General features: G+C 39.0%; 1 protein-coding gene across 5 annotated transcripts in view; it reads left to right on the top strand.

Moving 5' to 3' along the window:
• BPTF (bromodomain PHD finger transcription factor) overlaps positions 1-17,161 on the top strand; it is a 111,768-nt gene that overhangs the window by 49,426 nt on the left and 45,181 nt on the right. For 4 of the 5 annotated variants that reach the window (XM_040989524.1, XM_040989525.1, XM_040989526.1 and 1 more), the window contains 6 exons: positions 1,117-1,304; positions 3,467-3,822; positions 4,273-4,404; positions 13,499-13,628; positions 13,990-14,128; positions 16,040-16,210. In XM_040989524.1, the coding sequence (XP_040845458.1) occupies positions 1,117-1,304; positions 3,467-3,822; positions 4,273-4,404; positions 13,499-13,628; positions 13,990-14,128; positions 16,040-16,210 (1,116 nt within the window). Of the gene's footprint in view, positions 1-489; positions 493-1,116; positions 1,305-3,466; positions 3,823-4,272; positions 4,405-13,498; positions 13,629-13,989; positions 14,129-16,039; positions 16,211-17,161 lie in introns of all 5 variants that reach the window. The other variant, XM_040989527.1, reaches the window with a different exon arrangement.

Raw genomic sequence — 17,161 nt, 5'->3', positions numbered from 1 at the left:
AAGTAGCCTTTCCTGCTTGTTTATACAACAAAACAAGAACCTGGTCTCCAGATTTTAAGATTGAAGTGGGATGCCTGACTGGCTTGGGCCACATGGCTTGTCCTGGCATAGTAACTGGCCAGGTGGAGCCATGGTCTGTCTGGCTGAGCTCTGGGTCCTGGTCCTCACCCTAGAAAAGGAAGGAACTTGATTTGTAGCTCTGATGGCCTCCTAGGATTACGGTAGATTGAAGCATTTTCCTAGAGCTAAGAAGGATGTGGGACAGGATTACATGGTTACCACTGACCTTGATTCCTGTAGTTTACTTTCAAATACATAGCCCTGGTTTTCTTTTTTAAATGCTATCTTTATCATTTATACTTTGATAAATTCTCTTCCTTTTCATTTGCTAAAACGGTAGTTGATTTTTCTTTCAAACTCTTAAGTTAGAAAAATCAAATCTTGTGCAACTGGCAGATCAGTAGGACAGTGTTAGCAGTAGTTTTCTAGTGGGTAGAAGTTTTTGGCTGAAGTGAGACTCATGAGTGTGTATGGTGGAACTCACTCCTGGGCCATTCATTCTGTCAAATACTTGGGAAAAAAATCACATTTCTGTGAAAATGTTGAGGTAATTCTGAAATTTTTTTTGGATAGTTGATTTTTTGCATTAGTAAGCTTTTGTAGATAAATATCTGGATTCCCAGGGGGATATTCATGTGGCATTTGTGACCAGAAGTTCAAAACTATTAAGTATTTCAATGGAATTTCAGTTGTAATCTTAGTTATATATATTTTTGTACAGAGATCCATATTCAGTTTTTAAAACAACACACTATTAGTATGTATTTTGAGTTATTGTGTTTGTTGCTAGTAAATTTTGTAGTGTCTCCTCCTGTTTTCTGATTGATAAGTTTTGAAACAGCACAGCACACGTGAATTTTCTGTAAAGTAGGAAATGACTCACAGTGAAGTTCTAATGTATTATTTGTAAGTAAAGCACTTAAGAAGTAATACTATTTTCTTTGGCTTTATTTGTTTGCTTTTCTAGGACTTACATGAGCTAAATAATTTTGGTTAAATACGCTAGTGCTATAATCACTGTCAGCAATTACTCTATGGCTTTTCATTTGGTAACAGGTGATTTCAAATCAGAGAAGTCCAATGGGGAGCTCAGTGAGTCACCTGGAGCGGGAAGAGGGGCATCTGGCTCGACGCGAATCATCACCAGGTTGCGGAACCCAGACAGCAAGCTCAGTCAGCTCAAGAGCCAGCAAGTGGCAGCCGCAGCGCACGAGGCTAATAAATTATTTAAGGAGGGCAAAGAGGTGTGTTCTTCTCAAAAAGCATTTAATTAGTTTGTGTAAAAGGGGGAACCAGCAAGTGTGCATGGATTTTTGGATTGTCTTTTTTCTTCCTTTCCCAGAGTGGTGGGTAGTAATATGGTAAGTGTTTGGTTTATGATTGTTTGATTTCTTTTTATCAGAAAGGCAGATATACCGAGAGAAGGAGATGCATAGAGAAAGATCCTCTATCCACTGATTGGCTTCCCAAGTGGCCGCAACGTCCAGAGCTAAGCTGGTCCAGAGCCAAGAGCTTTTTTCCGGGTCTACTTTTTGGGTGTAGGGTCCCAAGGTTTTGGACCGTTCTCAACTGCTTTCCCAGACCACAAACAGGGAACTGGAAGGAATATGGAACAGCCATGACATGAACTGGTGTCCATACGGGATCCTGGGGCATGCAAGGCGAGAACTTTAACAACTAGGCTACCACCTCGAGCCCCCTGCTTCTTTTTAAAAGAAGTTGCTTTCATCTACTTGGAAGATATAGCAGCAGAGAGTGAGAAAGAAAGAGAGAGATAACTTCTATCCACTGATTCCCTCCACAAAGCTGAAGTAGGTAGGGTTATGACTGGCTGACGTCATGAGCCTGAAACTCCCATCCAGATTTCCTGTATGGTGACAGGTCTCCAGTCATCCGTGCTGCCTTCTTTTGCCTGCCAGGATGCTTTAGCAAGAAGTTGGGTTGGAAGCAGAAGAGTGGGGGACTTTAACCAGTGGTCTGAGAAGGGATGAAGGTGTCCCCAGCTGTGTATTATACCCTGTCTATGCCCAATGTTTACCCATTGTGTATAGCTCCTTAATACTGTTCTCTATAATTCCAAAGAAATAGTTTTCTTTTTCACATGTGATAACAAGTAAAGTTTTGGTGAGTTTTATTTGAGCTGTGGATGATCTACTGCTCAGTTCTGGCCATGATCACTTTGAGTGAGCCTGCAACTAAAAGATAGTAAAGTACAGCATCCCAGCTGTGATTGTGAACGATAGAATCAAAACTACTAGCCATGATGGTACACCAGTGTCCGCAGCCAAAGCTCAGATTTGAAAATGACTTGCAGGATAGATATACAAAGACATATATTGTATTTTTTTTTTAAGGAAGACTTTATTTTAGGATGGACAGAAAGGGGAAAGGTGGATGAAGAAAAAGTGGGAGTAAAGCCCTTGACAGAATTCAGGGGATTTGAAACTAGGTTTCATTCCCAATGTATTTTTCCTTTAAAACTTTTTATTTGTTTGTTTGAAAGAGTGACACAGAGAGAGGAGAGAGAGGTAAATCTTTGAACTAGTTGTCAGATGCCTGTTAACAACCAGATTTGGGCCATGCTAAAGCCAGGGCAGCAGGACTTGTCAGCATCTGCAGCCCCAGGCCCATTTGCAGGAGGCTGCACCATATGGATCATTTGATCCCTGGTTCCGTGCTAGGCAGTGTTTGCATCCCAAGCTGTGTCTTAGCCCAGTGCACTACAGTGTCCGCCTCCTAAAATTTACTTTCCTTAATAAATCGGTTGCTTTAAAGCAGTGGTTTTAAAACTTCATTTTGGCTCTGACCCTCACCATCATGCACATTTTTTTGTTCTGAATCAATTCAGCATGTGCATTTAAAGGTTTCCTCTGATAGTTGCTTTACTGCATAGAAGGCACTCGGGTGTTTTTCTCTTCTAGTCTAACACTTTTTTAAAAAGCCGAATAAGATTCCCACTGTTATTCAAAGACTACTAAAGGGTTGGGGTTGCTGTTTGAAAACATGAGATTAAAGAATCCATGGGCTTCTAGCCTGAAAGCTGGACTATAAAAGGAACAGAAGAAAAAGTATTTTTAGGAGAAGTAGAACATGTAATACCTCCTATCCCACCAGCATATGTCTAAAACATGGTACAATGAAAAGGTGAATGATCTATACAGAGTTTCGCTTCTATTGAGATTCATCAAAGTGCTTAACTAACGTGTAATAGGTGTTGTTGGTTTTTGTTTTGTTTTGTTTGTTTTTTTTACTTTTATTTAATCAGCTTAGCTGGTAGCTTTTAAATTTGAAAATCTTAATCGTAAGATGACTCTTGAAATTACTGTTTACAAGTGTGGTAGGATGGTTGATCAGACAGATAACCTCTTTGGCATTTATAATGGAGTTGTTTTATTTTCCTGGCCAGGTATTGGTTGTTAACTCACAAGGAGAAATTTCTCGGTTGAGCACCAAAAAGGAAGTAGTCATGAAAGGAAATATCAGCAATTATTTTAAATTGGGTCAAGAAGGGAAGTATCGCGTCTACCACAATCAGTACTCCACCAATTCATTTGCTTTGAATAAGCACCAGCACAGAGAGGATCATGACAAGAGGCGACATCTTGCACATAAGTTCTGTCTGACTCCAGCAGGAGAGTTCAAGTGGAACGGGTCTGTCCACGGCTCCAAAGTCCTCACCATCTCCACCCTGAGACTGACCATCACCCAGCTGGAAAACAACATCCCTTCTTCCTTTCTTCATCCCAATTGGGCTTCACACAGGTAAAGAAAGCCATGTCAATTTCTTTCTGTAACTATTCTAAATTAAAATGATTGTTTGTGTCTACTTTAAAATGTCATTACCGATGAATTAAGTGAACTACTCAGTTTGATCGTTGAACAGTGGGGAAGCCAGAGGTAGCATACTCCTGATATACTCCGAATTTACTGAGCCCACACTACTTCTGGGAAGATTTTTAGGAGGCAGTCTTTAGCATGAAATAAAGTAGAGACCATGTGAAGTTCCAAAACATGCTTGAAAGTTAAGGTACTGGAGAAATGAATGACCTCTGAAATTCTTTTCCAATGTTTAAAATGTATGATTCTGTGAAAATGAATCCTCCAGAAACCTCAAACCACAAATTATTACAATAGAGTTATTATGAATTAGACCTATTATGCTTTCAATTTAAAATAACCCAAATGAAATAATTTTCTTCTTCTGAAACACAGGGCAAATTGGATCAAGGCAGTTCAGATGTGTAGCAAACCCAGAGAATTTGCACTGGCTTTAGCCATTTTGGAGTGTGCAGTTAAACCAGTTGTAATGCTACCAATATGGCGGGAATCTTTAGGACATACCAGGTAAGTGAATTCTGAGGCTTGTAAAAGATAAATAATGGACCTTGCAAAAACATAGTATATTAATTATGAAAGTTAATGTTTGTAAAAGAGACCTTGTTAAGGACTTTATTCTTGTTCATTGCCTTCTTCTGTGTCATATAAATGTGAATGAACATTCTTGTGGTCCACACAGCTGAAGATCAGAAAAAAAAAAGTGATGAAACCTAAAGATACTTTGTCAAATAAAAAGCATTTTTATTGATAAGAAAGAGCATCACACTTTCTGAGTGTGTGTCATGGAACATTCCAGTTGCTCTGTTAGCAATGTGACTTGTATTTCTTTTCATTTAACGTCTAAGTAAACTCATAATTTACCTTGAGCAGATGATGAAAAAGGTAAAAATTATGACTTCATTCTTTTTAGGTCTGGGTTATTTTTAACTTTTATTAGTTCCAGAATAAAATTATTATGAGGCATAGGTTACAGTGCAGTGTGGTAAGCTAGTGCTTGGAGTACACCCACATTCTGCGTCAGTCTCAGCTACTCCATGCTGCTGCCACGCCACCTGCTGCGTTGCCTGGGAAACAGCAGATGGTGGTCTGAGGAGTTGAGTTCCTGCCACCCATGTCAAAGGCATGAGTTACCTTGGCTTCTGTCTTTGGCTTGGCCCAGCACTAGCTTTTGTGGATATTTTGTTGTGCGACCTAGCACAGGGAAGTTCTTCTCCCTTTCTCTCATTCTGCCTTGCAATGATATATAATAATGTTGTTAAGAAGTTAATGAGTATGAGTCCATGTTTAAAAATGCAAATATTCGAGTACAAAGCAAATCATGCTACCGTCTTTGCCTTCTCATAGAGTGCAATCCAAAAGTATAGCCTTGTACTTTTTAAAATGTTAATGCTTTGTGTTACTTTTTGTATGTTTTATTTTACAATAAAATATTTTTAATCAAAGGAAATTCAGGGTTGGGCATGTGACATAGTGGGTTAAGGCCTCACTCGGGATGCTCACATCCCATGTTGTGTGGGGTTGCATCCTGTCCAGCTTCCTGCTAAGGTGCCCAGGAAGCAGCAGTAAAGATCCAGGTACTTAGGTTGCTACCACCGACATGGTTGATCCAGATGGAGTGCCTGACTCCTGGCATCTGCCGGCCCAGACCTGGTGCTGCAGGTGTTTTCCAGAGTGAACCCATTGGTTGAGTATCTTTGTCACTCAACTTTTTTGTGTCTAAAATTCATTATTTCATATAAATAGAAATGAATAAATGAACATTGTTTAAGAAGGAAAATTAAATTTATTCCTGCTAACCGTTTTTCAACCAATTGAAAACACTCCATTTTATCTTTGCTGTTGTCCACATGTAAGTTTGTTTTCTTGCAATCTTGACTATAATTGGCATCAATAGAGGCTTCCTCAGATGAAGTAGAAAGATTGAGACTGGTGTTTGACCTAGAGATTAGATTGTTTGGTATTTGAGCTCTCTGTATCCAAATCAGAGTGCTGACATGTACCATGGCAGGCAGGTGATGATTCAAGTAGTTAGGTCTCTGCTACCCATGTGGAGTAAGTAGCTGGGTTAAAATTCAAGGATTCTGGGTTACACCTGGCCCAGCCCTAACTGTGGAGAGTTATGGGCATTTGAAGAGTGAGCCATTAGATGGAAAAATTTTCTCTCATGTGTGTGCCTTCAAATAATAAAATAATTAAAATATAATAAGTCATGGTGAAACTGTGGTACAGGTGCAAAAAGAGACAAATATAACAATACTAGACAGAATTAACATCACAGAGGAGAAGCTGTAGAAGATCATGGGTCAGATAGTGGTCTATCTTAAGGAAAATGGTACTGCTTCTTTATACCACATAGAAAAGTGCAATTTAAGACAGAGTAAGTTATAATATATGTATATATATATATATTTTTTTAAGATTTATTTTTATTATTTTTTCATTGGAAAGACGGATATACAGAGAGGAGAGACAGAGAGGAAGATCTTCCGTCCGATGATTCACTCCCCAAGTGAGCGCAATGGGTTGATACTATGCCGATCCGAAGCCAGGAGCCTCTTCCAGGTCTCCCACGTGGGTGCAGGTTCCCAAAGCTTTGGGCCGTCCTGGACTGCTTTCCCAGGCCACAGGCAGGGAGCTGGAAGGGAAGTGGCGCTGCCGGGATTAGAACCGGCGCCCATATGGGATCCCGGGCGTGCAAGGCGAAGACCTTTAACCACTTGCGCCACCGCACCGGGCCCGACAGAGTAAGTTATAATGTGAAAAATGGACAGGTGTTCGCCATACTTAACACTACTGTTTGAATGCCTGCATCTTGTATTAGAATTTCTGGATTCAGGTTTCAGCTGTATTCCTAACTCCAGCTTCTTGCTAATACGCATCCTAGAAGGTCACAGGACTTGTTGAGACCTTGCTGCCTGTTTGGGAGACCTGGGTGGAGTTTGTGGCTACTCACTTCATCCCAATCCCAGCTATTGTGGGTATCTGAGAAGTGAACCAGTGGATGCATTCTGTCTTTCTGTCTCTGCCTTTTAGAAATAGGTGCATTCATATATACAGATAGGAATTCCAAGTGGAAAATGCAGAATATTATTTTTCGGTTCTAGTGGAAGTTCACACCTCCCATCTCCATTTCCTTCTTTCCTCTCCCTTTTCTCTTTCTCATGATCGTTTTCTTTTTTTCCCTGATCTATTCAGTATGTCTTAATAGGTGCATAGCACAGGTAGGGTTTCTGTCACTGATAAGCATGTGGTTAGATGAGAGTGAATCTGGTGTGTGTATGTATGTTATACATGCCACTTCCTTTTATATGTTAATCAAGTTATGCATTGACAACATTTTATGTGATATGTAATGGGTAATAATAAATTTAAAACTGAAACTACCAGCTTAACATTATTGTATTAGGTTTTTACTCATCTTACTTTGATTCTTGCATGAGATAACCACAGTTTGTAAGTTTATGTTACTTATTTTTATTGTGTATATTTTGCCACATATGTACCTATCAGTAAATAGCAGGTTGTTTCTTTATTACTGTTTAACTTTATAATAATGCATCATTCCAAAAAAGCCCAAGACGTGGACTGTATGAAGTTATTTCATTGTTTTATTGTACTATTATCACATAAGAATTAATATTCACAAAATACTTAAGAGCTCCAGCTTTTCTGTAAGCCAAGAAACCCAAGCCATGTAGTAAGTAGAAGATCAAAGATATAAACCTAGCTCAAACAAGATGCAATCCAAATAGCCCAAGAAAATGACGCTTTTCCTTGGGAAGTTAGTAACAGCATGTTACAACCGAGGGCCATCGATTTATCCCTCAGGATTGCTAGAGCTGCAAGAGTATTGACAAACATGTCATGTAATAGGAGGAAGACTGATACTTTCTGATTACAGAGCAGTAGTGTAATGATTAATGTAAATAGAAGTTTGATTTTAAAAATGACAAAGATGAAGTTCTTAACATCATGGAGGAAACGTGTGTATAAATAAGAAAAATGCGTAGAAGGATGATCTTTGTGTTTCATGGTGGACACATTGGGATGCAGTTCATACGTGCCCATTATTTGGAATGTGTTAGTTGTAATATTACCATATATTGAACTAGTATACAGCAATGAAAATCAAACCAGAACAAGAGTCAATGAAATTGAATCTCACAAAAATAGAATATAGTATAAACGATTCAATTGTAAAAACAAGTGTCATATGAGAAACTTTGTATAAAGCTTAAAGATTTTTATAGTATATAAATGTATGATTGAGCTTTTAAAAGTTTGAGAAAATGCATGTAGATTTTAAAAAACAATTATTTATTTGAAATAGTTAGGGCAGGGGAGTGTTATCTTCTGTCATCTGATTCATTCCACAAATGCCCATAACAGCAAGGGCTTGGCCAAACCAAAGCTAGGAGCCAGAAAATTCTTCCAGGTTTTCCATGTAGTTTCAGGGACTCGAGCATGTGGGCCAAGCTCTGCTGCTTTCCCAGGCATATCAGCAGGGATTTGGATTGGAAATGGACAGCTAGGACAATAACCAGTACTCCTATGGTAATTCAGTGTTGTAGATGGTGGTTTTACCCATTATGCCACATTGCCAGCCTTTTAAATGTATTTGAAAAGCAGAGAGAGGGAGGGAAATCTCTTATCTGCTTATTTGCTCCCCAATTTTCACAACTCTTCCAGTTGAGCCAGGTCAATACCAGGAACCCAAAACTTAATCCAGGTAGCTCCTGTGGGTAGCAGAGATTCAAGTCCTTTATTCATCACTTGCTGCTTTTGTGTATTAGCTGTGAGCAGGCTCAGAAGCAGTGTCAGGACTCAAACCCAGGCATTCTAGTGTGAGATATGGGCATCCCAAGCAGCTTCTTCACCCTACATCGGATGCCTGCGCTTACATATTATTTAAATTATTATTTTTTAATTTATTTGGAAGTTGGTGAGAATGAGAGCAACAGAGAAACACAGAAAGATTTTCTGTTCTGCTGGTTAACTGCCCAGTTGAGTGCAGCAGCCCTGATTTGGTCAGGCCGAAGCCTTATCTGTCATCCTGTTGGTCACTATAGCAGGAAACTGGACTGGAAGTGGAGCAACCAGGATGTTCATCAGAATTCATGGGATTCTCTCATTTCAGGCAATGGTTCTACCCATGGTATTTGTATTGTTTAGGGAATAGGCTTTTCTTGTTTGTTTGCCTGGGTTTTTTGTTGTTGTTTGTTGTTTGTTTTGTTTTTATTGTTGAAAGGCAGAGTTACAGAAGGATCATGTATCTACTGGTTGTTTTTGCACATAGCCACATTGGCTGAGGCTGGGTCCGGCTGAAGCCAGTAGACAGGAGATTCAACGGGGTCTCCAGGATGGGTGGAGACCCAAGGCTTTGGGCCATCTTCTGCTGCTTTCCCAGGCATGTTAGGAAGGAGCTGGGTGGGAGCTGGAGAAGCCAGCAGCCTAGGATATTGACATTTATGGTGAAAGTTTGAAGAAGTATAAGGGCTATGTATTTCAAACCTAAGAAATATAAATGTGTAACACATGGTTAGATAATAATAGAAACCAGCTATCTGATCTGGATGTTCACTGTTCAGTTGCTAGATGCAGTGAAGAATTGCTAGGGAAATTGATGTTTTCAATACTTTTAAATTCAATATTTATATCAGGATTCAGTATACTAGGAAAGAAAAACTGAGATAACTGAGTATACATCTCAAGCAGTCATCCCAATGAGAGGAAATAGGAGAGAGTAGAATTGATGAACTAGAAAGCAGAGTTGCTGTAGTTACAGTGTAGTTACAGTTATAATTCATAAACCTCCGGCAGGATTCTCAAGGAAGTAAAATTATAGGAAAACACAAACTGTTCATTTTAAAGATTAAAAGGGAACATACTAACCAATATTTATGATTCTGTCACTAGAGGGCTTAGTAACATAGTGCAAACTGAATATCTTTTGTTTGAAATATACAGGATTAGAAGTGTTTGGGATTTCAAATGTTTTCAGGTTTTGGAATTTTTCCATATGCATAATGGTATATCTTGGGGGAAAAGACCCCAGTCTCTGCATACCTTGTATACATGACCCCAGTGTGATTTATGCTGTACTGATAGTGTCCTTATGTTTTGACTCTGTACCACCACGTGAGGTCATGTGTCGAATTTTCTACTAATGACTTTATGTTAGTACTCAACAAAGTTGGGGTTTTGTAAAATTTCCGATATTTGGATTAGGCTTGCCCACCTTTTATTCAGACTTCCTGCATCCACAAAAAAATGGTTGACAGGTTCACTTAGGAGAGGACACATGCTGGGGAAGCAAGGCTGTGCTCAGCTCATTAGACCGCAGAGCTTCGGCTGCCCTGGAACCCGAGTCGGTAAACACACGGTAGAACCAGATGAGTTTGTAAGTTCTTTCTCAAGCTTCAAAAGTTGGAATCTTATTGAAACTTTTACCAAAATAAAGGGGGAGCTCCTGTAAATTATAATTTTTATTAGTATAAAAATTGAAAGTAGAAGTAGACAAACAGAATGTTATAGCCTAGTCTTCTATCTTAATATTTATCATTGATTAATACTTGATAGCAAATAGGTATATATACAAGAAATCTTAAGTTAACATTTTTAGCAAATATATTCAGGAATAAATTAAAAGAATAATAAATCATGGCTAAATTGGCTTCACCCTAGGCATGGAAGACTTGTTCAATAATAGGAGATTATTAAAACCATGCTATTTTAAGAAGTCAAAGAAAGAAAACTTTGATCATCTCATTAGATGCCAAGAAGGTATTTGTCAAAGTTTATTACTAATTTTAGATTTTTAGATAAAAGTTAAGTAGGAATATATGAAGTCATTTTCTAGTTTTTTGGTGAAGATTTATTTTAAACAGAATCATGGTTTTTGGTGTTGCCGTTGGAGGATTCTCATTAATATTCAGAAGAAAGAAAGCAAAAATGTTCTCTGATATCACTGTGTTAAACTTTCTAGAAGCACTATATAATGAAGTTTGCAGCACAGTGCTGGGCTAGAATGGAGGACCTGGAAACAGCCGTAAGCCTGTGGAAATGTATCTATGGGAACATTGCCCATCATGCTGGATGAGGGTGTACCTAAACCTACACATTAGCAAACACTTTTGAATTGATAAAGACTAAAAAAAAAGAAGGGAAAAAAAAAGCCTCAGTAAGAAAATACAAGCTAATTTGTTTTTTGTTGTGATCCTTTCTTTTCAAACAGATATAAAACCCAGGTGCCTTACAGGAGAAAAATGAATGCATGTTTTAAAAATTCCGAGTGGAAAAATATTGTTGTAATCAAAAGGCAGATGACAAAACTAAGAAAAAATATTTGTACTACAAATGGAAAAATTTCCTTAATTGACAGAGACCTTGTATAAATGAGAAGGACTGTTAGCCCAGTACAAACAAGACAAAGGATTTGAGCAGGCATTTTGCAGAAAAATAAATGTGTAAGGCCAGTAGACATAAACAATAATTATTTCTCATAATTAAGGTGCAGTTAGGTAGTGCATTTTACCTCTCCTTCAGGCGGTGCATTCAGAGATTGATATAAAGTCAGCTGCAGTGAAGCTATGGGAGTGGGAGAGCAGGTTGGCATTTTAATTGACAGTAGAGGGAGACACATAGTTCTGGAGAGCTGTTTGGTGCCATCTGTCAACTCTGCTCTCCCCCCTGTGGGGACCTGGATGGGTACTCCCGAGCTTCCCAAGAAAGTCTTATTGCATGTGGCTTATTGAAAGTGGCTTATTGCATGTTTGAGTGTAAGAGCAAACCAAACGTAGCAAAGCTCTGAGCCTTGTGTGGCGATGGGAAGCAGTGCTGAAGCTCCACCTAGTCCCCTGACCTGAAGGTGCCTTTGCCTCTAACCTGAGGACTGTCTTCCTGCCTGTGAGAGCAGACTCTCCCCAAGGCAGCAAGTCGCAGATTAATCATGTCACCTTACTGACTTGGTGTTCTCAGCAGAGTTAGCCTATATTTGGTGATGAGGAAGAACTTGCTAGCCTTGTAAACACTGAGTCCAGCTCTACCTCCCAGAGTGTACCTGTGCGAGTATTCTTCACACACTGCTGCTCGCCGTTGGCAAAGCTGGCTTGGCTGCTGGCCTGGATCAGACCTTGGGGGGGGGGGGGTGTGGGAGCCACACCCACCAACACCTTGAGAAATCCTAGTTGGTTTTGGTGCAAGTACTGTCAGCTTGTGTACCCTGCTGTCCTCCTGAGCTCACCCCACTGCCGGTTCCTTGAGTGGTGATTAATGGGCGCTGTTTGAGACAGCACAGCCCAGCGAGAATCTGCTCTTACCCTACATCACTTATGAGAAACTAGGAACCTTCTGTAGAATTCACTGACCTAGTGGTGTGTGGTAACAGGCTCTAGTGCTTAGCCTAGGAGGAGTACTGTGAGGTCCCACATCCACAAGGACAAAACATCTTGTTAAAACAAAAGAGGGGGTGGGGCTAGAAGGCCATTATTAGAGGGTAGAATGGGGATATAAAGAACAAATTACCTCTTGCATTTTTCTAGCATCACCACCCCAGGTTGCCAGTCCTCCCTTCTTTGTGTGTGCTTGAGTGTGAGAGGTTAGTTGTATGTAAGAGGCTGGCTCCTTCTGGGTGTGAGAAAAGCAGTTCTATCACTAGAATGCTCAGAGTAGGTTTCCGTGCATGTCTCCTGAAGATGGATGTTCCTCCTCTTGGCAGTCTCATTCCTTACATGTGGTGCTCAGGCACACCCCTCAGTGCTGGAAGAAGTGGTGCCTGTTGTCCTGTCCGAGAAAAAGCAATGATTGAGATCAGCATGGACCCTCCTTCCTTAACCTTCGTTCTGTGTGGCTAAGGAAGCTTGAGTTCTGTGAGAGGGCCCTGTGCAAACTGAAAATTTGCATTGCAAGTGAGAATCAAGAATACTGGTTGGTAGACTGAATGGAGTTCCTGACTTCTGGTTTCACGTGGCCCAGTGCTGTTGTGGCAGCTGCATGAGGACTGAACCATAGGATGAAAGATACCTCTTTCTGCACCTTGCTTTGTCTTTCAAATAAATAAATAGGCTTAAAATAGTGACTGATAAAATTGCAGGCATTTACTGGTCTTTGTGTTTTCGGAGTGGGAAAATTCTGGAATCATAGTTATCTTTTTAATAGGAAATTAGTTCAATACATTATGATATGTTCAGGCTATAATGTGTCTTTAAATTATTGATAAAGATCTATATTCTGATTTAGAAAGGTCACTTAATATAATAATTGAATTAAAATTGTACTTGTGTGTACTATCAATACTTTTTGAATAAATACATAATGGATTATAGACATTTATAAATTTTAGTAAATGCGTGAAATAGTTTAGAGATAGATCATCTATATTTCCTTGGGGAGGACAGATATGTTTTTCTCTTTTTTATGTTTGTGGTGGATTTTCCTTTTGTAGCACATATAGAACCGTAACATTCTTTTTTATCAGTTTGGATTGTCTACATTATGATACTCAACCAGCTGTCATTTTTTTGTCTAATTTTAAGTACTGCATTTTTACTTTGTTTCTTTTTCAAAGTTAAATGTAATTCTGTCTTTATTCATGTGTTCTTAGGTTGCACAGGATGACATCAATTGAAAGAGAAGAAAAGGAGAAAGTCAAAAAAAAGGAGAAAAAGCAGGAAGAGGAAGAAACAATGCAGCAAGCTACATGGGTAAAATACACATTTCCCGTGAAACATCAGGTAATTCAAATAGTGTTAGCTCTTTCTTCCCTAAGAGAATGCTTTATATGTTGTTTTACTTTCGACACAATATTTTAACTAAAAACTTGGGACAAAATAGATCCTTCTGGAATTTATAGGGATAAGTTTGTGCATATAGAAAGTAGGAGGGTTATGAGACCAGCTTGTTGAAATTGTTAGAAAACCTATAAAACTGTATTAAAAATTGACTGTTAAAAGAAAAAGTAAGCTCTTCTGTAAATGTTAGATTTTACGTTTAATTTGCCTGACTCAATATTGTTAGTAAAAGCATTTTTAAAACCACAGCTACCCCATAAGCACTGTTATTGTGATTTAATCGCAGTGTTTTCATTTATGCCAGGTTTGGAAACAGAAAGGAGAGGAATACAGAGTTACAGGATATGGTGGCTGGAGCTGGATTAGTAAAACTCATGTCTATAGGTTTGTCCCAAAATTGCCAGGCAATACGAATGTGAATTATAGGAAGACATTAGAAGAAAGTAAGTAATTGAATGATTTTAAAAGTTAAGTTTAATATGTATAACAAGTTTTAAATAATATTTAATGTCGAATTAATAGTAATTTTTCTCCAAAACCATTTATGATTTCTTTAAAAAAAAAAAAAAAGATTTCTTTATTTTGATTGGAAAGGCAGATATATGTAAATACAGAGAGGAGGAAAGACAGAGAGGAAGATCTTCCATCCAATGGTTCACTCCCCAAGCAGCCGCAATGGCTGGAGCTGAGCCAATCCGAAGCCAGGAGCCCAGAGCTTCTTCCAGGTCTCCCACAGGGGTTCAGGGCCCAAAGCCTTGGACCATCCTCAACTGCTTTCCCAGGCCACAAGCTGGGAGCTAGATAGGAGGCGGAGCTGCCAGGACTAGAACCAGTGCCATATGGGATCCCAGCATGATCAAGGCAAGGACTTTAACCTCTAACACTATTGCACCAGATCCCATTTATGATTTCTATTGTTATCTATTCTATAAATCATCATGTATAGACCCTGTTTTGGAAACCACATATTTCTGAAATTTTAAATATAGAATATTTTTATATGTAGAATTGCTAATCTAGTTTACTAATTATAAACAAATTTGACCTTGGTGCCTTTGTCTGATGATGCGAGCGTCTTTTAGTGGGTAGTTTGGTAGACCTGGTCTTCAGCTTTGGGTACAGCAAGTGATGATGCCAGAAGCTAAGTCCCTGCCACCCACACGAGACATCCGGGTGGAGTTCCAGACTCTCAGCTTGGGCATAGCTCAGCCTCTATTGATGTGAACGTTTGGGAAGTGGACTAGCATACTACGGACCTTTGTGTAAATCTGTCTCTCTGACTTCCGAAAATATTAAATTTTAAAAATTTTAATATATTTTGGTCACAAGATTTAGGTATCTGGGTTTCAGGTTTAAAACAATGATAGAACTTAGTGAATAAGACGTTAACCATGTAATTACAGTGCTGTTTTTCAAAAAATTAAGTTAATGTCAATTGACTTCTTTGAATAGTCACATAGGTTAAAGCCTCAACTTTATTTTATTATACTTTATAAAACAAGAAAGTGATAACAGGCATTCCAAAGACTGTCAATAAATGATAACAACTACTGTTTAACGGTGTTAGACCTGTTATTTCCCAAAACAGTGGAAAGCTTGATCTGCTCACATAATGATGGCACAGCTGTGATAAAAAACAGAAATGTAGAGGCTGGCATGACATAACAAACTAAGCCTCTGCTCATGGAGCTGGCATCCTGTTTGAATAGTTACTCATGTCTTGGCTGCTCTACTTCCAATCCAGCTCTGTGCTAGTGGCCTGAGGAAGCAGTGAACCATTTCCCAAAGTCCTATGTCCTTTGCACCCACATGGGAGGACCTGAAGAATCAGCCCAGCTGTTGCCATTTCATCCATTTATGGGATGAAACAGCAGATAGAGATCTCTCAGTCTCTCTCTGTCTGAAACTGCCTCTCAGATTAGAATACTTCCTTAAAAAAAAGACACGGAACTGTAGTTCAGAGTGTGCTTGATGTGAGGAGTGTCACGCAGTGTCTGCTGGCTGACATTGTTGTAAAACCAGGCACTTCTGCTGTGCATGAAGTTTTGGGCTCCTCTGAGAATACGGGCAGTACTTTTCTTGTGTCAGGAAGATTTTAACGGGGAAACAACTGAAACATTTTACTATTTTAAATGTCAAGATTGTGAAACATAGTTGTGGCTACCACTGGCTCATAATCTGTGGAGCAGCTCAAGTGTAGGCATCTAGTACCTTTAGCTTTTGTTCTGTTTTAATGAAAAACAGTAAAATAAATTGAGGAATTCTTGATTATTTTAATCAATTTAGATATTTAAAAATAATGCAAGTTGCTAATATTAGATGCACCTGTAATTGCTTTATTTTTGTTTTTTTAGCTGCTGGTAAAGTGGATGAAAATATGGATGAGTCAGATAAAAGGAAAAGTCCACGAAGTCCCAAAAAAATAAAAATGGAACCTGACTCTGAGAAAGGTGAAGTGAAAGATGCTGCCCAGGGAACAGCCCAGAGTGAAATGGACATCTCCAAGAGTACTGAGAAGGACCAAGGTAAGGGACCACGGGGGAGGTGAGCCTGCATAGTACTGCCAGGCTCCCACCCAGCGGAAGTGCTCACCACTGCATTTTCTCTCTTTACATTTTACCGTAACAGAGGCCAAGCAAGGAATGATGTGTTGTTCCTTTTAGACATGCTTTAGAAACATAACTTAGATCACACAATTTACTCAAACTGTGTAAGTTCAGTGGGGTTTAGTATATTAGCCAAATTATTCAGCCTTTACCACACTTGATTTTAGAACCTCCTCATTACCCTGAAAGGAAGCCTCATTAGCTGTCACTTCCCAGGCTCAGCCCACCTGCCCGTTTTCCATCCTTGCATGTGAGTGGACTCTTGTAAAATGTGGGCCTTTGTGACTGGCATCTTTCATCTGGCGTGTTAGTTGTACAGTTCATCCATATGTGATATGTGTCAGTGCTTTGGACGTTTTTATTTCCAAATAATGCTCCATACTATGGATATGCCACATCGTATTCAGGTATTAAGCAGTGGACATATAGCAGGCTCTTCTGTTTTTTTGTCTGTAATGAGTAGTGTTCCTGCAAGCATTTGTGCGCATGTTTCTTTGTGGACATATATTTTCACCTATCTTGGATCTCCACCCAGGAGTGGAATTTACTTGATCATTTGGTAACTCTTTAGCCTTTTAAGGACTTGACATTGTTGTAAAACATGCTTTTGTCAATATTACATAAGCTAAAAAAATGAATGTACCTAAGGTTTCTTATAGCTATTATACACTACACAAAATCTTACATGATGGTGTTGGTTGTAGCCTGTAACATAGTGTTTTTTTGTATTATTGCAACACATCATTTTTAGATACTAAGGATAGAGCATTAAATATTTGGGATTCTTATTTTTTAAGATTTATTTATTTTTATTACGAATTCAGATATACAGAGAGGAGGAGAGACAGAGAGGAAGATCTTCCGACCGAT

Source organism: Ochotona curzoniae, unplaced genomic scaffold (genome assembly GCF_017591425.1).
Source record: "Ochotona curzoniae isolate NIBS_2020 unplaced genomic scaffold, NIBS_Ocur_1.0 contig_523, whole genome shotgun sequence".
NCBI lineage: Eukaryota > Metazoa > Chordata > Mammalia > Lagomorpha > Ochotonidae > Ochotona > Ochotona curzoniae.
The sequence above is the reverse complement of the archived record's forward strand: the minus strand, read 5'-3'. Positions and strand labels throughout refer to the sequence as shown.